We start from the raw sequence: 13,811 nt of genomic DNA, 5'->3' as shown, positions 1-13,811 counted from the left end.
CGCCGTCGCGGGGGGGGAGCCGGCGGTTGCCGTGGCGACGGGGGGGGGGGAGGGACGTCCGAGACAAGCTGCGCCTTCACTCAGTGCGGCTCTATCAATTAACTTTTATTAACTGATAGAAACAGTACAAATTTTAAATTTAGGTTCCTTTAACTCTTCTCTGAAATACCAAAAAAAAAAAATAGGCTCCTCCTTCTGGACGGCTACATCGTCAACTCCTGCGGAGAGAAAGAGGCGTCAGCAGCCCCCCAACAGGCCCCCAAACGCAGCCTGGGGGATGGGGATGGGGATGCGGACCCCCCCCAGCACACCGCAGCTCACCATTATAGCGTTTACGATATCGTTGCTGTTGTTCTTCAGGGCACGGACTGCCTTTGCTCGGGACACGTTGGCCTGGGACATGACCAGCTCGATATCCTTCACCTCCACTCCGGTTTCGTCAACCTGAGGACACAGCGCCCGGGTCTGACTGCAGCCGAGCACAGTTTGCTCTGAGCAGCCCCCACCGCGCAGCCCTACAAAGGCACCCTGCTGCCACTGAGGCAGAGGTGGATGGAGAACTCTGTGCCTGCACACAAATCCTGCTCGGCTGCCCGTCAGACGCAACCGCAGGCAGGAGGTGGATGGAGAAGTCCTGCAGGGCCACCTGGGGAAGGCTCACCTCTTCTTCCTCGCTCTCCTCCTGCACGGTGGGGGTCTGTGTGTTTTCTTGGATGTTTGACACAGCTTCTCCTTGCACTTTGAACTTTTCGGCAGCTGCCAGCTGGGCCTGCTGGGACAAGTCTTCAATCTGGAGGAGGGAAGGAGCAGAAGTGAGGCCAGATCTGTGCGGTCTCACAGCAGCACACGGATGGGTGAGGCTGAGCTCAGCAGTGCCCACACAGCAGCCCCACAGGGATGCAAGACATCGGTGTGGGTTGTGGGCCTGCCTGTACCACCCCAGGGCACAAAGAGGGGTGCAGGCAGCAAGGACAAACCCCCAGCACCCCTCACAGCTCTGCAGCCTGCCCCTGCTGCTGCGAACACGGAGGAGCGTGGCTGCCTGGCATGGCAGTCAGCTCACCTTTGCTTCTCCAAAGACTATATAGGTGTCTGATGCTGGGCTCTTGTACACGTCTGGTTTTGTGATGACAAAGAGGATGTTCTTAGATTTGCGGATGGTGACTCTGGTTACTCCTGTCACCTGGCGGAGGCCGAGTTTAGACATTGCCTGAAAAACAAATGGGAAAGAAAAGCAGGGGGGGATGAAGAGGTGCTGACAGCTCAGCCCGTGAGATGTGTCCCCTCATCAGTCATTCCCAGGTTTTCACACTGACAGGAGGAAACTCTTAACTCCCAGGACAGGCAAAGATTCACGTCATGGATCCACATCATGATCTGGAGCCACTCCAGACACAAGGATTTTGCCTGTGAACAGGGACATTCCCTTGCCTAGGGGTTTAATGAAGGCAAGTCATACAAACCTCCTGCACCTCCCACAGACCCTGCTGCTGCAGTGCTGGGCTGGGAGGTGAGGAGCTGCTGCCCAAATGGCTTCCCAAGGCAAACGCCAAGCACTTGGGGATAATATGCCAGGCCCAAAGCCAAAGCTTGTCCACACGCACGTCTGCCCATCTGTCATCCCCTTACCTTCCGTGCTTTCTTTTCACTCCGGCTCTGTTTTGCTTTGCTAACAGGTTCTTCATCTATTTCAGCTGCTGCTGCAAGCTGCAAGAAGAGCAAACAGGAGAGTGCTGTGACAACCATGCAGAGCTGGTGGGGCGCAGGGCATCTCTCTGAGCCCGCAGGGCACAGGGGTGGCTGGCTCCACCCCTCCCTACCTGTGCCTGCTGTGTCGTGGCCTGTGTGGAGTCGTGCTCTTCGAGCTCTGGTACAGACTCATCGCTGTCAGACTCTGTTCCGGACCCTGCAGAAACGAACGTGTCATAATTCTCAGCTCAGCACCTTGCCAGAAGCTGCAGGTAGCTTCAAGGGACACAATAAGATCACGGAACCCTAATGCCTTAGTGTCAATTGTCGCTGGGGATTTCAGGCGCTGACATAGTTTAAAAATTCCAATGAAATGCATTTCCATTAAATATGCTTGAGTAACACCTGGTGGGAAGAGCTCTCCTTGCAGCCACGAGCAGGGACAGCAGCGGGCCAGTCAGTGCCACCAGCTCAGTGCCTCTTCCTGGCTCTCACCACGGTGGAAGATGCCCAGGAGCAGCCAGAGAAGCCGCACCAGGGGCTGTGACAGGCCAGGCAGTGCCCTGTGGGGCTGCCAGACCTCTGCATGTGTCCAAAGGCTCGCTCCAACACCAAGGCCCCGGACCAGAGCCATGGCCCAGGTAGGGCAGCACTGCCCAGGGCTGTGAGTCAGCAGCAATGCTCTCAGAGCTCCTCAAACCTGTTCAGCAGCTACAGGAGCTGAGACACAGCACGGAGTCGAGACCCAGTCCTCCAGGCCCCTGAGGCTGCTGCACCTTTCTGTGACTTGATGACAGGATGATCTGTACTTAGTTTGAAAGCTCTCATCAAAAAGCAGCATTTTGGACACTCAGGTTGGCCTCTCCACCAGCTCCTGCACTGCTGCTGCAGTGCATGGTACCTTCCAGAACACTGCACAGCTTTGCCTGCCGTGCAGGAGTGCACAATGCTCTTTCATGCAGCTGTTACCCAAGTTCACACCTTCATACCAAGTTTCCTTCTCTGGAAAGGGACTCTGTACACACCACGCACACAGGAGCCCACGACAAAGATCCCTGCGGGTTGCTGGGAGATGCCAACAGCCCAGGATGGACCTGGCACCAGCACAACCCCCAGCTCCGCACATCTGGGATGGACAGTGGGAAACCCACAGCCAACACCGAACACACACGGCTGGGCACAGCATGGAGCAGCTCTTCCCGAAGTTCCAGCGTGAAGCCAGCTCAGGCAGCAGCCCCAGCACTCACACAGCTCACACCACGCTCCGTGCCGAGCACACGCTGTTAGTGACAGCAGCCTGCAGGCACCGTGCCGAGCCCTGCAGAGGTGATGGCACAGTGTCAGCCCCCCACCCCCCCCTCACACAGCACACCCACAGCCGACAGACGCACCGAGCGACACGGGGACACTCGGGGCCCTGTGGTGGGTTAGTATCTGGTGGGCAGCCAGTGACACTCCATGCACACGGCAAACCGTGCTGACCAGCAGTACCCTTGTCATTCTTCACGATGGGCTGCTTAGGAGCAGGGGCCTCGGCTGGGGCCACGGCTGCTCGGGGAGAGAGGTCCACCAGGATGGGCTGCAGCGGCGGCTCGGTAGCGGGCACCTCGGGGGGGATCAGGGGGGGCAGGTCATCATCGTCATCAACAGCAGCACTGGCGGGAACGGGGGCTTTCACAGGAGGCTTGGTTGGGGATGGACGTGAGGCCTGCTTGCTGCCTTTATTGGTGGGGGGCTGCTTCTTGGCAGGGGCAGCATTCGGCACAGAAGAGGCAGGAGGGGTGATGTTACCTCCGGGTGTGGAGGCAGGAGGGGTGGCCTCTGTTTTCTGGGGTGTGGGGGGAGCACGATCAGCTGCTGGCTTTGGAAGGGCATCAGAAGCCCCCGGGGCTGAGGCAGCAGCACCTGGAGCCGGAGGCAGCGTGCCAGGGGCTGCTGGGTTGGCAGGAGCTGCTTTGGCTGCAGGGGGGGCAGAGGGAGCAGCAGGGGCTGCCGTGGCAGCAGTGGGGCTCTTGGGTGATGCTTTGGCTGCAGCTGAAGATGCTGGAGCTGCAGGGGCAGGGGGAGCAGGTGGGGCAGCAGTGGGGCTCTTGGGAGATGCTTTGGCTGCAGCTGAAGATGCTGGAGCTGCAGGGGCAGGGGGAGTAGATGGGGCAGCAGTGGGGCTCTTGGGTGATGCTTTGGCTGCAGCTGAAGATGCTGGAGCTGCAGGGGCAGGGGGAGCAGGTGGGGCAGCAGTGGGGCTCTTGGGAGATGCTTTGGCTGCAGCTGAAGATGCTGGAGCTGCATGGGCAGGGGGAGTAGATGGGGCAGCAGCGGGGCTCTTAGGAGGTGCTTTGGCTGCAGCAGGGGCAGAGGGATTAGACTGGGCAGCAGCGGGGCTCTTGGGAGGTGCTTTGGCCACAGCTGAAGATGCTGGAGCTGCAGGGGCAGGGGGAGCAGGTGGGGCAGCAGTGGGGCTCTTTGGGGGCTTTTTGGCTGCAGGGGGGGCCGCTGGAGCTGGTGGAGCTGCGGCAGGAGCAGAGGGAGCAGACTGGGCAGCAGCAGGGCTCTTGGGGGGCTTTTTGGCTGCAGTGGGGGCAGCTTGGGCTGGTGCAGCAGAGGCAGAGGGGGTAGCAGCAGAGCTCTTTGGGGGCTTTTTGGCTGCAGCGGGGGCAGCTGGAGCTGCAGGACTTGGTGGAGCTGCTGCAGCAGAGGGAGAGGATGTGGCAGCAGCGGAGCTCTTTGGGGACTTCTTGCCTGCAGGGGATGCAGCTGGAGCTGCCAGCACAGGTGTGACAAGTGGGGAGCTGGCAGGGGCAGAGGGGGCAGCAGCTGGGCTCCCAGGAGCTGCTTTGGCTGTAGAGGGGGCAGCTGGAGGAGCTGCAGGAGCTGGTGCAGCAGTAACAGGGCTCTGGGAAGTCACTTTGTTGGCAGCAGGGGCAGCTGCAGCTTGGGGAGCTGCAGGAACTGCAGCAGCAGGGACGGAGGGCGCATTGACTGGGCTCTGGGGAGCTGCTTTGGTGGCAGGAGGGGCAGCTGCAGGAGCTGGAGTGACAGAACCAGGGCTCTTGGGAGCTGCTTTGGTGGCAGCAGGGGCAGCTGTAGGAGCTGGAGTGACAGAACCAGGGCTCTTGGGAGCTGCTTTGGTGGCAGCAGGGGCAGCTGTAGGAGCTGGAGTGACAGAACCAGGGCTCTTGGGAGCTGCTTTGGTGGCAGCAGGGGCAGCTGTAGGAGCTGGAGTGGCAGCACCAGGACTCTTGGGAGCCGCTTTGTTGGCAGCAGGGGCAGCTGGAGCTGGTGCAGCTGCAGGAACCACAGCAGCAGGAACAGAGGGGCTACTGACAGGGCTCTGGGGGGCTGCTTTGGTGGCAGCGGGGGCAGTTGGATTTGTGGAATCTGCAGGAACCACAGCAGCAGGAACAGAGGGGGCAGCAGCAGGACTCTGGGGAGCTGCTTTGGTGGCAGTAGGGGCAGCTGTAGGAGCTGGAGTGGCAGCACCAGGACTCTTGGGAGCTGCTTTGTTGGCAGCAGGGGCAGCTGGAGCTGGTGCAGCTGCAGGAACCACAGCAGCAGGAAGAGAGGGGGCAGCAGCAGGGCTCTGGGGAGCTGCTTTGGTGGCAGCAGGGGCAGCTGTAGGAGCTGGATTGGCAGCACCAGGGCTCTTGGGAGCCGCTTTGTTGGCAGCAGGGGCAGCTGTAGGAGCTGGAGTGGCAGCACCAGGGCTCTGGGGAGCTGCTTTGTTGGCAGCAGGGGCAGCTGGAGCTGGTGCAGCTGCAGGAATCACAGCAGCAGGAAGAGAGGGGCTACTGACAGGGCTCTGGGGGGCTGCTTTGGTGGCAGCAGCCGTAGGAGCTGGAGTGGCAGCAGCAGGGCTCTGGGGAGCTGTTTCGTTGGCAGCGAGGGCAGCTGGAGCTGGGGCAGCTGCAGAAACCACAGCAGCATGGGCAGACGGGCTGGTGACTGGGCTCTGGGGTGCTGCTTTGGTGGCAGCAGGAGGAACCACAGGAGCTGGTGCAGCAGGGGCAGAGGGAGTCAGTGGAGCAGGTACCGGGCTCTGGGGCGCTCCTTTGGCCGCAGGAGGGGTGGCTGGAGCTGCCATCGCTGGTGTGACAGGAAGGGGACTGGCAGGAGCAGCAGTCACAGCAGCTGGCAGGGCGACAGGGATCGCTGGAGCTGCTTTAACTGGAGCTGCTGCTGCTGGTGGCGGCCCTGAGGGGGACAAGGCAGCTGCTGGAGATGGGCTGAGCAGGACGGGGGCTGTCACGGGAATCGGGCTCCCAGGGGGTGGCCTGGCCACAGAATGGGGAACTGCAGGGGTGCCAGGGGCTGCCAGGGCAGGGCCCACAGGACAGGTCAGGGTCCCAGGAGGAGGAGCAGCTGGAGCCAGCGGACAAATGGGAGTACCAGACACAGGGCCCCGCAGGGGAGCAGCAGTGGTGCAGGGGACTGTGCCACCTGGCAGCAGAGGGGCCAGCGCCATGGGGGCAGACAGGAAGATGGGTGGAGAGATGGTGGCTGCCAGGGCTGGGCTCAGCGGGGCAGCTGGAGGGGGCAGAGGTGCAGCAGGGTGCACTGGCATCGCAGGGGGGCTCCGGGGAAGAGCTGTGGCACCTGCAGGGGCTGCTGCTGGGGGAGGTGCCAGAGGCACAGCAGCTGGGGCTGCCCGGGGCTCTTGGGAGGTGCAGGGTGAGGGGCTGATTCTGTGGCTCCGGTGGGGCTGGGAGGAGTAGAGACTTTCAGAGGAGGCGTAAGAGCAGCTGGGAGACAGCCAGGACTCGCTGGAGATGGGGGGGCTGCTGGGGGGGCTGCCTGTCCTGCAGCAGGAAGAGCAGCCAGAACTGGAGACGCTGGGACTGGGAGTCCTGCAGACGCTGGGCTGACTGGGACAGCAGCAGGCCCTGGAGAACCAGTTGGGGATGGTGGAACTGGAGCTGGAGGTGGGGAAGAAGTAACTGGGAGGGGCAGAGCTGGGGCAGAGGGCTGGGGAGGGGCAGAAAAGACAGGAATTGCTGCAGCTGGGACCACGGCAGGGGAGAGAGGGGCTGGGGGCACGGCTGGGGCAGAGCTGGGCGGCTCCGTGGGAACAGCCTGGGCAGCTGGGCCCAGGGCTGGAGTCAGAGAATGAGCAGCAGGAAGAACAGCTGAAGGAAAGAAACAAAGTGAACCCATGAGAAAAAAGGAGAAAACAAGGGCAGCACAGAAAGAAACACACGCACGCCCACAACAGCCTGTCGTCTGTCTTCTGGCCCTGGGCTCCCCACATCTCCAGCCCCCAGGACGGGGGCTCTGGGGAGAAGCCCAGTGCACAATACCCAGAGGTCTCTCAGGGATCCCACCCTGGGCTCCAGCACACTGCCCAGCACTGGGAAGCGGCCCCTGGCTCAGGGATGACACAGACTGAACTGGAGAGCAGCAGGCAGCCAGCCTCCCCCAACAGCCTCCCCAGGAGCAGCAGGTGGAAGTCTGCCTGGCTCCTCTCAGCAAGGACGGGGTCAGGACCCAGAGTTCTCCCTCTGCACACCAGAAGGGTTAATGCAACTACAGACATCCAGAACAGCACGCTGTGGTTAATGTGACACACGGGTGTTACTGAGGAGCTCTGAGTACCTGGCGCTGCGGCAGGAGAAGTGGCAGCAGGGGCTGCAGGAGGGAGGGCAGCTGGAACTGAACGGTGAGAAGGACAGATTGTTACGGCATGTCGGGAGCGCTCACCGTCCCGTCCCATGCAGCAGGCCCACAGAGCCCTCCAGCTGGGCCGTTCCCAACGCCTGACACAGAACCAAAGGAGCCCCGGGCAGGGGAGAGGCAGTGTGAGAGCCCACGGCAGCAGCACTGATCAGACCAGCACAACAAGCGCCACCAGTCAGGAGAGCAGAACCGGCTCTGAGGGCAGCACACCCCTGCACACCCACTGTGACATGGAGACAGGACGGGGCATGTGGCCAGGCCTCCTGCCAAGGGCTCAGCGTCCCAGCCCAGATCACTGAGCTGCAGCCATGTGACGGGAGCAGATTTCCTCCCTTTTCCCTTCTGAGAAAAGTCAGCACCTTCTGGGTGCTGACTCTTGCCTGCTGTCCTGCAGGAAGAAGCCACTTCACATGGATCACCCACAGGAGGGCTCTATCTTTCCCAAATCAAGACTAAAGCCAGTCAGGTACTCCACGCCTCACCTCTCCGTTGTCCAGAGCAGCAACACACACAGGGAAGACTCACAGCAGCTTCATCTTCAGGCGGGCTCACTTTTTCTTCCCCAAGAACCACGGCTCAGAAGATGTTCCTAACGCCCTGCTGACCCCATGCTATTCCAAAATGCAGGGCAGCAAAGGAGCCTGCAGCTGCTCTGCTGGATGCTCCAGCCACCGGCCAGGACAGCCAGCATTAACCAGGACACTTCAGCTCTGGGGGAAGCCATAAACACTTCAAAAAGGAGCAGTGCGTCCTGCCAAGAGCGAGCTGGCCTCTGGCCCCGTACTGAACAAGCAGAAAGGACAACTCTGCTCTCTTAAGAAAAGCTCTGTCCAGCCCTCTCTGTTCCTTCACCCACACACACCAGAGAGCACGGTGTGAGGCCTCCCTGTAATCAGCTCCCAGATAACCCCTCCTTCTCCAGCAGCCATTTCCACAAACAAATGTGGAGCGGGGGACTCTTGCAAACCATGTGTAATTTGTTAAGGGATGTTTACAATAAATAGACTGCAAAGCCTCTTGTGACCAGGCCACATGCATGCTGAAGGCTGGAGCCCTGCCCTGCACAGAGACCTCTGTGCTGAGCATCACAAACTTCCCACACACCAGCTACCCTCCGAAACACGAGATGAAAGCCAGAGGAAGCCACTGAAGATTCCCACCCTGCACCAGGGCCCTCCAAAGCCTGGCTTCCTGCCTGGCCTGGCCCCAGGGGGGCTGGCTCAGCGCAGACAGGATGACCACGACAGTCCTTGTGCTCACCCTTCCACCTCCACAACAACCAAGAGGGGTCCACCAGCCCTGCTCTGCCTCACCACCCCACGCCACCCCCCAGGGCAGGGGACAGCACTGTCACAGCTGAGCCTGGGATCAACTTCTCCCAAGCTCCACGACGCTGTGAGAGACTTGAGAGCAGCACGGCACCGACAGAAGGTGACCCAGTGAAGCACAGTGCCCCAGGAGAGGCCCCATGGACACAAGCCTCTGGCAGGCAACCGAGCCGCAGGAATCCCAGCTATGCCTGACGGGGAATAGAGCAGCTGCCCCCAGACAGAGCCACACAGCTGTCACAAAGCAGCCGTCACTTCAACCTGCTCCAAGAACCAGGAGGCCACTGCCTGGCAATGAATAAACCCTGCCAGCAGCCTCTGACTGTTCAGGCTGCCCCAGCTCCTCCTGCAGTCCCACCTCTCCCACACCCTTGGTCACATCAACTGTTTGCCCATCACGCACTGCACGCTCTTCCCATGTGCGTTTTCATGCCACAGTGTAGATGATGTAACACCTCCCTGAGTGCAGAGACAAAAAACATAACTTCGGTGACAAAAGCTTCCTCTGGAAGTAACCCCTGCCTTTAAAGATGTTACACCAGGCACACGGGCGCAGAGCACACGCAGAGTTTTAGCCGGGCACCGTGAGCAGCACAGCGATACAAGGGCAGACGTCAGGTGCCCCTGTTACAACCCAGGGCCGCCAACTCTGCTGAGCCCGGCTGGCCGAGGGCTGGGCTGGGACTGAGTGAACCCCAGGGCAGCACGGAGCCCGCAGCGCTGCCCTCAGCCACCCCACTGCTGCTTCCCCCGCCATGGGCTCACGGCCCAGCTGTTCCCCCAGCGCCGGTCCGGGCCCCCGGCTCACCTGTCTCGGCCTGTGGCTGCGGGAGCTCCTGCTCTGTGGCCGGGACGGTTTCTGTAGCTTCGCCAGGCATTTCTGCGTGAATAAGGAGAAAAAAAACCACACCGGACTCGCGACCGCCCCGAGAAGTCCCCGAAGGGCCGCCTTCAGACGCCGGCAATGGGCCTTACCCAGTGCCACCGCACACCGGGCGCTCGGAGATCAACCGGTACCGAGGGCCGCCCGCGCCGATAACGACAGCGCGGACCCGGCACGGAGCAGACGGGAGCGGATCCCACGCCGCTCCATGGCTCGGGCCGGCAGCGGCCTACGCGGCTCTCCCGCCTCCCCCCGGCCCGGCCACGGCCTCAGCCGCCTCCCCCCGCCGCGCGGAGCCGTCCCCGCGGGACCGCCCCGGCGTTCCCCTCTCGGAGCTGCCCTGGCCCCACCGACGGCCCGACCGCTCCGCCGCCGCCCTCCCGCGTTCCCTCCCGGCCCGGCCGCGCTCCCGGCCCCACGCGGTCGCGGATGGAGGCGGATGGCGGCGGCGACACTCACTGTACGGGAAGCGGAGCCCAAGATGGCGGCGGAAAGAGACCAAGCGGCGGAAGGCGCGACTTCCGGAAAGAGAATCACTTCCGGGGGAAAGGCACAGCGCACTTCCTTCCGCCCGCCCGCCCCACCGGCTGCGCTCGGGCGTTCCGGGCCACGTTCGGACGTTCCGGGGCACGAGAACGGGAGCCGTTCCTGGGAACGGGAATTGTGCCCCGCTCCGAGTTTTGTCTCGCGGGAGCCTCATCCTTTCTGCCCCCCAGGGACACGGACACGGGGCTGAGCAGCGCCCTTTAATGGATATTGGGTACAAAAAGTACAAAAGCATAAAAAGAAGTGAGAAGGGAACCGGGGGGCGGGGGAGGGGTCCATCTCCTGCCCCACAGCAGCAGCAGACGTCGATCAGCGTCAATCAACGGCCTCCCAAGGGCAGGGGCTGCCGGCAGCGTGGTCAGAACTCTCCCTGCAGGTCTGGCAAAGAGCAGAAATGAGGTTTTAGAGATCAAACAATCATAGAATCATAGAATCATGGAATCATGGAATGCCCTGGGTTACAAAGGCCCACAGCGCTCATCCAGTTCCAACCCCCTGCTGTGTGCAGGGTCACCAACCAGCAGCCCAGGCTGCCCAGAGCCACATCCAGCCTCCAGGGATGGGGATCCACAGCCTCCTTGGGCAACCTGTTCCAGTGCCTCACCACCCTCTGGGGGAAAAACTTCCTCCTCATATCCAACCTAAACCTCCTCTGTCTCAGTTTAAAACCATTCCCCTTGTCCTGTCACCATCCACCCTCACAAACAGCCGTTCCCCCTCCTGTTTATACGCTCCCTTCAAGTACTGGAAGGCCACAATGGGGTCTCCATGGAGCCTTCTCTTCTCCAAGCTGAACCAGCCCAGTTCCCTCAACCTTTCCTCATAGCAGAGATGCTCCAGCCCTGTGATCATCTCAGTGCCCTCCTCTGGATCTGCTCCATGAGCTCCATGTCCTTCCTGTGCTGCAGATGGGGCCTCACAAGAGCCGAGTTGAGGGGGACAATCACCTCCCTGTCCCTGCTGACCACCCCTTTTTTAATGCAGCCCAGAAAACAGCTGGCTGCAGACGCACTCTGCTGCCTCGTGTCCAACCTCTCGTCCACCAGGACCCCAAGTCCTTCTCTGCAGGGCTGCTCTCAAGGAGATCTTCCCCCAGTTTGTATAAATACCCGGGATGGCCCCGACCCAAATGCAGCACCCTGCACTTGGCCTTATTGAGCCTCATTAGGTTTTCAATAAACAATAAACAATAAAGAGCAGCTGGGAGCGGCGGGTCCCCCAGCACTCACCGCTCCTCCACAGCCGCTCTCCACGCCGCGCGCGCTCCATCTCCTCCAGGAACTGCTCGAAGACCTTCACGTAGGGTGCCAGCTGCGTCCGCCGGTAGTCTGAGGAGAGGGGGGTGAATGGGAGCTGGGCCTGGACCCCCCGCCCGGCCTGCCCACCCCTGCAATTAACCCACCCCACTGCCCCCCGGCCCCGCTCACCCCGCATCCGCCGCTTTGGCTCCGTCTCCTCGCTGTCCTCCTGCTCTGCATCGTCGCCAGCTGCATCCAGCTCCTGGCACAGCGAGCTGCAGGGAAGGGCGGGATGTGGGGGGGCTGCCCACAGCTGGGGATCCCCCCGCCACCAGCCCGATGTGCGGACCTGATGGTGGGCACTGCGAACGGGTCGAAGACATCCAACCTCTGCAGGTCCAGTGGCACCGAGATGCGGCCTGCAAGAGACAGAGCTGCTGCCCAGGGTGCCCAGCGTGGGGTGCTGACCCCACAAACAGCTGGACCCCCCATTTCGGGGTACAGAGACCCACCTGTTTTGGGGTGGACACTGAAGGGGCTCTTCAGGAGGTGCCCGATGCCTTTGCTGACGTTGATGTCAAGCCGTGGGAAGCAATACTGCAGCATGATCTCCCAGTCTGCATAACATGCCGTGCCCTTCCCGCTGCCCGCTGCCCGCTGGGGGTACAGGCAGTCAGGGGGCAGCACCGCCCCACAGCCACCCCAGAACCACCCCACAGCCACTCACCCGCGTCCGCTCCATGCGACCTTTCAGCAGCTCCCAGCGCTGCACTGAGTCCCGCTTCTTGGGGAACTCACTCTGCAGCAGCTCACGGTGCTCTGCCCGGCTGTTAAGGCCGATCACAGCCAACACGAACCCCGCTGCCCGCCCTGAGCAGAGCAGCTGGAAGGATACCTTCTGGGACCAAGGCTAGCACTTTGTCCCAGCGCTCGGGGCTGCCCAAGATGTCCTGGCCCTGCAGTGCGTACGCCTCGAAGTACTTCTCCACCACGTTCACCGACCGCCTGCGGAGCAGATGGAGAAGCTCAGCACCCCACGGCCATCAGCTCCGCACCGGGCAGCACATCTGCACCCACCTGATGAAGGGGTGCACGGGCTCTGAGAGGTTCACCTTCTTCACCGTCTCAGCTCCACCCTGGGAAGGACAGCGTGGTCAGCCCCAGGAGGTGGGCAGCACGACCCTTCCCCCCCCATACACCCACCTTCACCAGGCTCAGGTACTCCACAGCAGCCGCACGCAGCGATGGGGACCATTTGCGTACGGCATCGTCGCAGACCCAGCAGTGCACACCTCTCCGTCCTGAGTACACCCACAGGCGGTGCTTCATGCCCAGGTCCTCTATGGGGCACGGAGGGGCTGAGGGAGCACGCCGGGCACCTGCATGCCCTCTGCTCCTGCTCCAGCCCCACAGCAGCGCTCCCCGAGACCCACTTCAAGGCATCACTACGAAGGGCAGCGGGGTCTGACGTGTCCCCGGTGCACAGAGGCTCACAGAGCCTCATCTCTCACCCACGAGCGCGCGGTCAATCACACGGACAGCGATGGTCATCAGAGTCCAACACTTGGAGCAGATGTCGGCCGAGCTGCGGGCAGAGCACGGCAGTCAGATGGGTGCCACCCCGGCTCTGTGGGGCTGCAACCCGCCCCAACCCCCCCAGGAACCTGCAGCACGTCCGGACGTCATCGTAGTCGGTCATGTCGATGTCAAACACCAGCTCCTTTTCCACGGGTTGGAACGCCCCGAGGTGCACCGTGTTGTGCTGGTTGGGCTGCGGGGAGCAGAGGCGTCACCCCGTTGTCCTCCCGCAGCCGCCGGGGAGTTTGGGGGCGGGGGAAGGGGGGGGACGCACGCGATGCGAATATACGGCCCCGATGTCGATCTTGTACGGGTTTGTCCTCTGCAGCTCCTTCTCCAGCTCCTGCGGGCTGCCGAACGACTGGAACCGCACGTACACATCGTCCCGCAGCGTGAAGGAGAACTCCCGCAGCTGGAAGTAGTTCTTCTCCACTGCGGGGGTGCGGGGAGGGTCGGTGGGGCTGGGGGGGCACGCGGACCCCGCCGGTGCGCGGTCTCAGTCCCGCACTCCCCTCCCCGCGCCCCGCCCGGCGCACCCCGGTTCCGCCGCTCACCGCCGCCGTAGCCGAGCCAGCGGCCGTAGGCGCCGTGCGGGAAGAGCCGGCGGTAGAACACCGGGAGAAGCTCCGGCAGCGCCGCCGGCTCGAACGGCGCCATGGCGGGAAGCGGAGGGAAGCGGAGGGGCCGAAGGAACCCGCGGGTCGCTGGGAGATGTAGTGCGGCCCCGCCCGGAACGGCGTTGCACGGCTCGGCACGGCGCCGGCCCTCGGGGCACCGGAGCGGAAAGGCGGGGAGCCCCGCAGGGCTCAGCCCCGGCACCGACCCGGTCCCTGCCCTGCCGGTGCCTCCTCCCGCTGCGTTCCGACCTCATCCCGCCCC

At 62.5% G+C, this 13,811-nt stretch overlaps 2 protein-coding genes across 5 annotated transcripts; both read right to left on the bottom strand.

Moving 5' to 3' along the window:
• Window positions 1-84: 84 nt before the first annotated feature.
• NACA (nascent polypeptide associated complex subunit alpha) lies at window positions 85-10,163 on the bottom strand. 3 transcript variants are annotated; one of them, XM_085212251.1, is made up of 9 exons: window positions 9,496-9,567; window positions 7,279-7,335; window positions 3,172-6,812; window positions 1,821-1,906; window positions 1,630-1,707; window positions 1,064-1,210; window positions 662-790; window positions 322-444; window positions 85-218 (listed from the first exon to the last, which is right to left on the bottom strand). In XM_085212251.1, the coding sequence occupies exons 3-9, from the start codon at window positions 6,248-6,250 to the stop codon at window positions 204-206; spliced, it is 3,657 nt and encodes a 1,218-aa protein (XP_085068377.1). In that variant the 5' UTR covers window positions 6,251-6,812; window positions 7,279-7,335; window positions 9,496-9,567; the 3' UTR covers window positions 85-203. The 3 variants fall into 3 exon arrangements, with proteins under 3 accessions (XP_085068377.1, XP_085068378.1, XP_085068376.1); XM_085212252.1 differs by lacking the exons at window positions 3,172-6,812; window positions 7,279-7,335 and adding an exon at window positions 10,030-10,163; XM_085212250.1 differs by lacking the exon at window positions 7,279-7,335.
• A 140-nt stretch (window positions 10,164-10,303) lies between these two features.
• On the bottom strand, window positions 10,304-13,796 carry PRIM1 (DNA primase subunit 1). 2 transcript variants are annotated; one of them, XM_085212348.1, is made up of 13 exons: window positions 13,487-13,796; window positions 13,207-13,364; window positions 13,019-13,125; window positions 12,866-12,939; window positions 12,558-12,694; window positions 12,432-12,490; window positions 12,250-12,359; window positions 12,082-12,173; window positions 11,867-12,011; window positions 11,704-11,788; window positions 11,544-11,629; window positions 11,346-11,444; window positions 10,304-10,494 (listed from the first exon to the last, which is right to left on the bottom strand). In XM_085212348.1, the coding sequence occupies exons 1-13, from the start codon at window positions 13,587-13,589 to the stop codon at window positions 10,475-10,477; spliced, it is 1,275 nt and encodes a 424-aa protein (XP_085068474.1). In that variant the 5' UTR covers window positions 13,590-13,796; the 3' UTR covers window positions 10,304-10,474. The 2 variants fall into 2 exon arrangements, with proteins under 2 accessions (XP_085068474.1, XP_085068475.1); XM_085212349.1 differs by having other exon boundaries at window positions 11,704-11,773.
• Window positions 13,797-13,811: the final 15 nt, after the last annotated feature.

This window comes from Meleagris gallopavo, chromosome 31, assembly GCF_905368555.1.
Source record: "Meleagris gallopavo chromosome 31, MGAL_WU_HG_1.1, whole genome shotgun sequence".
Taxonomy (NCBI): Eukaryota; Metazoa; Chordata; class Aves; order Galliformes; family Phasianidae; genus Meleagris; species Meleagris gallopavo.
The sequence above is the reverse complement of the archived record's forward strand: the minus strand, read 5'-3'. Positions and strand labels throughout refer to the sequence as shown.

What these genes read in the sequence shown, in the direction of transcription:
- NACA (XM_085212251.1), bottom strand. Translation starts at nt 6,250, where the DNA reads ATGCCAGTGCACCCTGCTGCACCTCTGCCCCCTCCAGCTGCCCCGCTG. An exon ending in GAATGACAAGGGTACTGCTG is followed by an intron (nt 1,907 to 3,171) that starts GTCAGCACGGTT and finishes TCGTTTCTGCAG; the next exon opens with GGTCCGGAACAGAGTCTGAC. An exon ending in AGGAGAGCGAGGAAGAAGAG is followed by an intron (nt 445 to 661) that starts GTGAGCCTTCCC and finishes CTGTGTCCTCAG; the next exon opens with GTTGACGAAACCGGAGTGGA.
- PRIM1 (XM_085212348.1), bottom strand. Translation starts at nt 13,589, where the DNA reads ATGGCGCCGTTCGAGCCGGCGGCGCTGCCGGAGCTTCTCCCGGTGTTC. An exon ending in CAGTGTCCACCCCAAAACAG is followed by an intron (nt 11,789 to 11,866) that starts GTGGGTCTCTGT and finishes CCTGGGCAGCAG; the next exon opens with CTCTGTCTCTTGCAGGCCGC. An exon ending in GCCAAAGCGGCGGATGCGGG is followed by an intron (nt 11,445 to 11,543) that starts GTGAGCGGGGCC and finishes CCCTCTCCTCAG; the next exon opens with ACTACCGGCGGACGCAGCTG.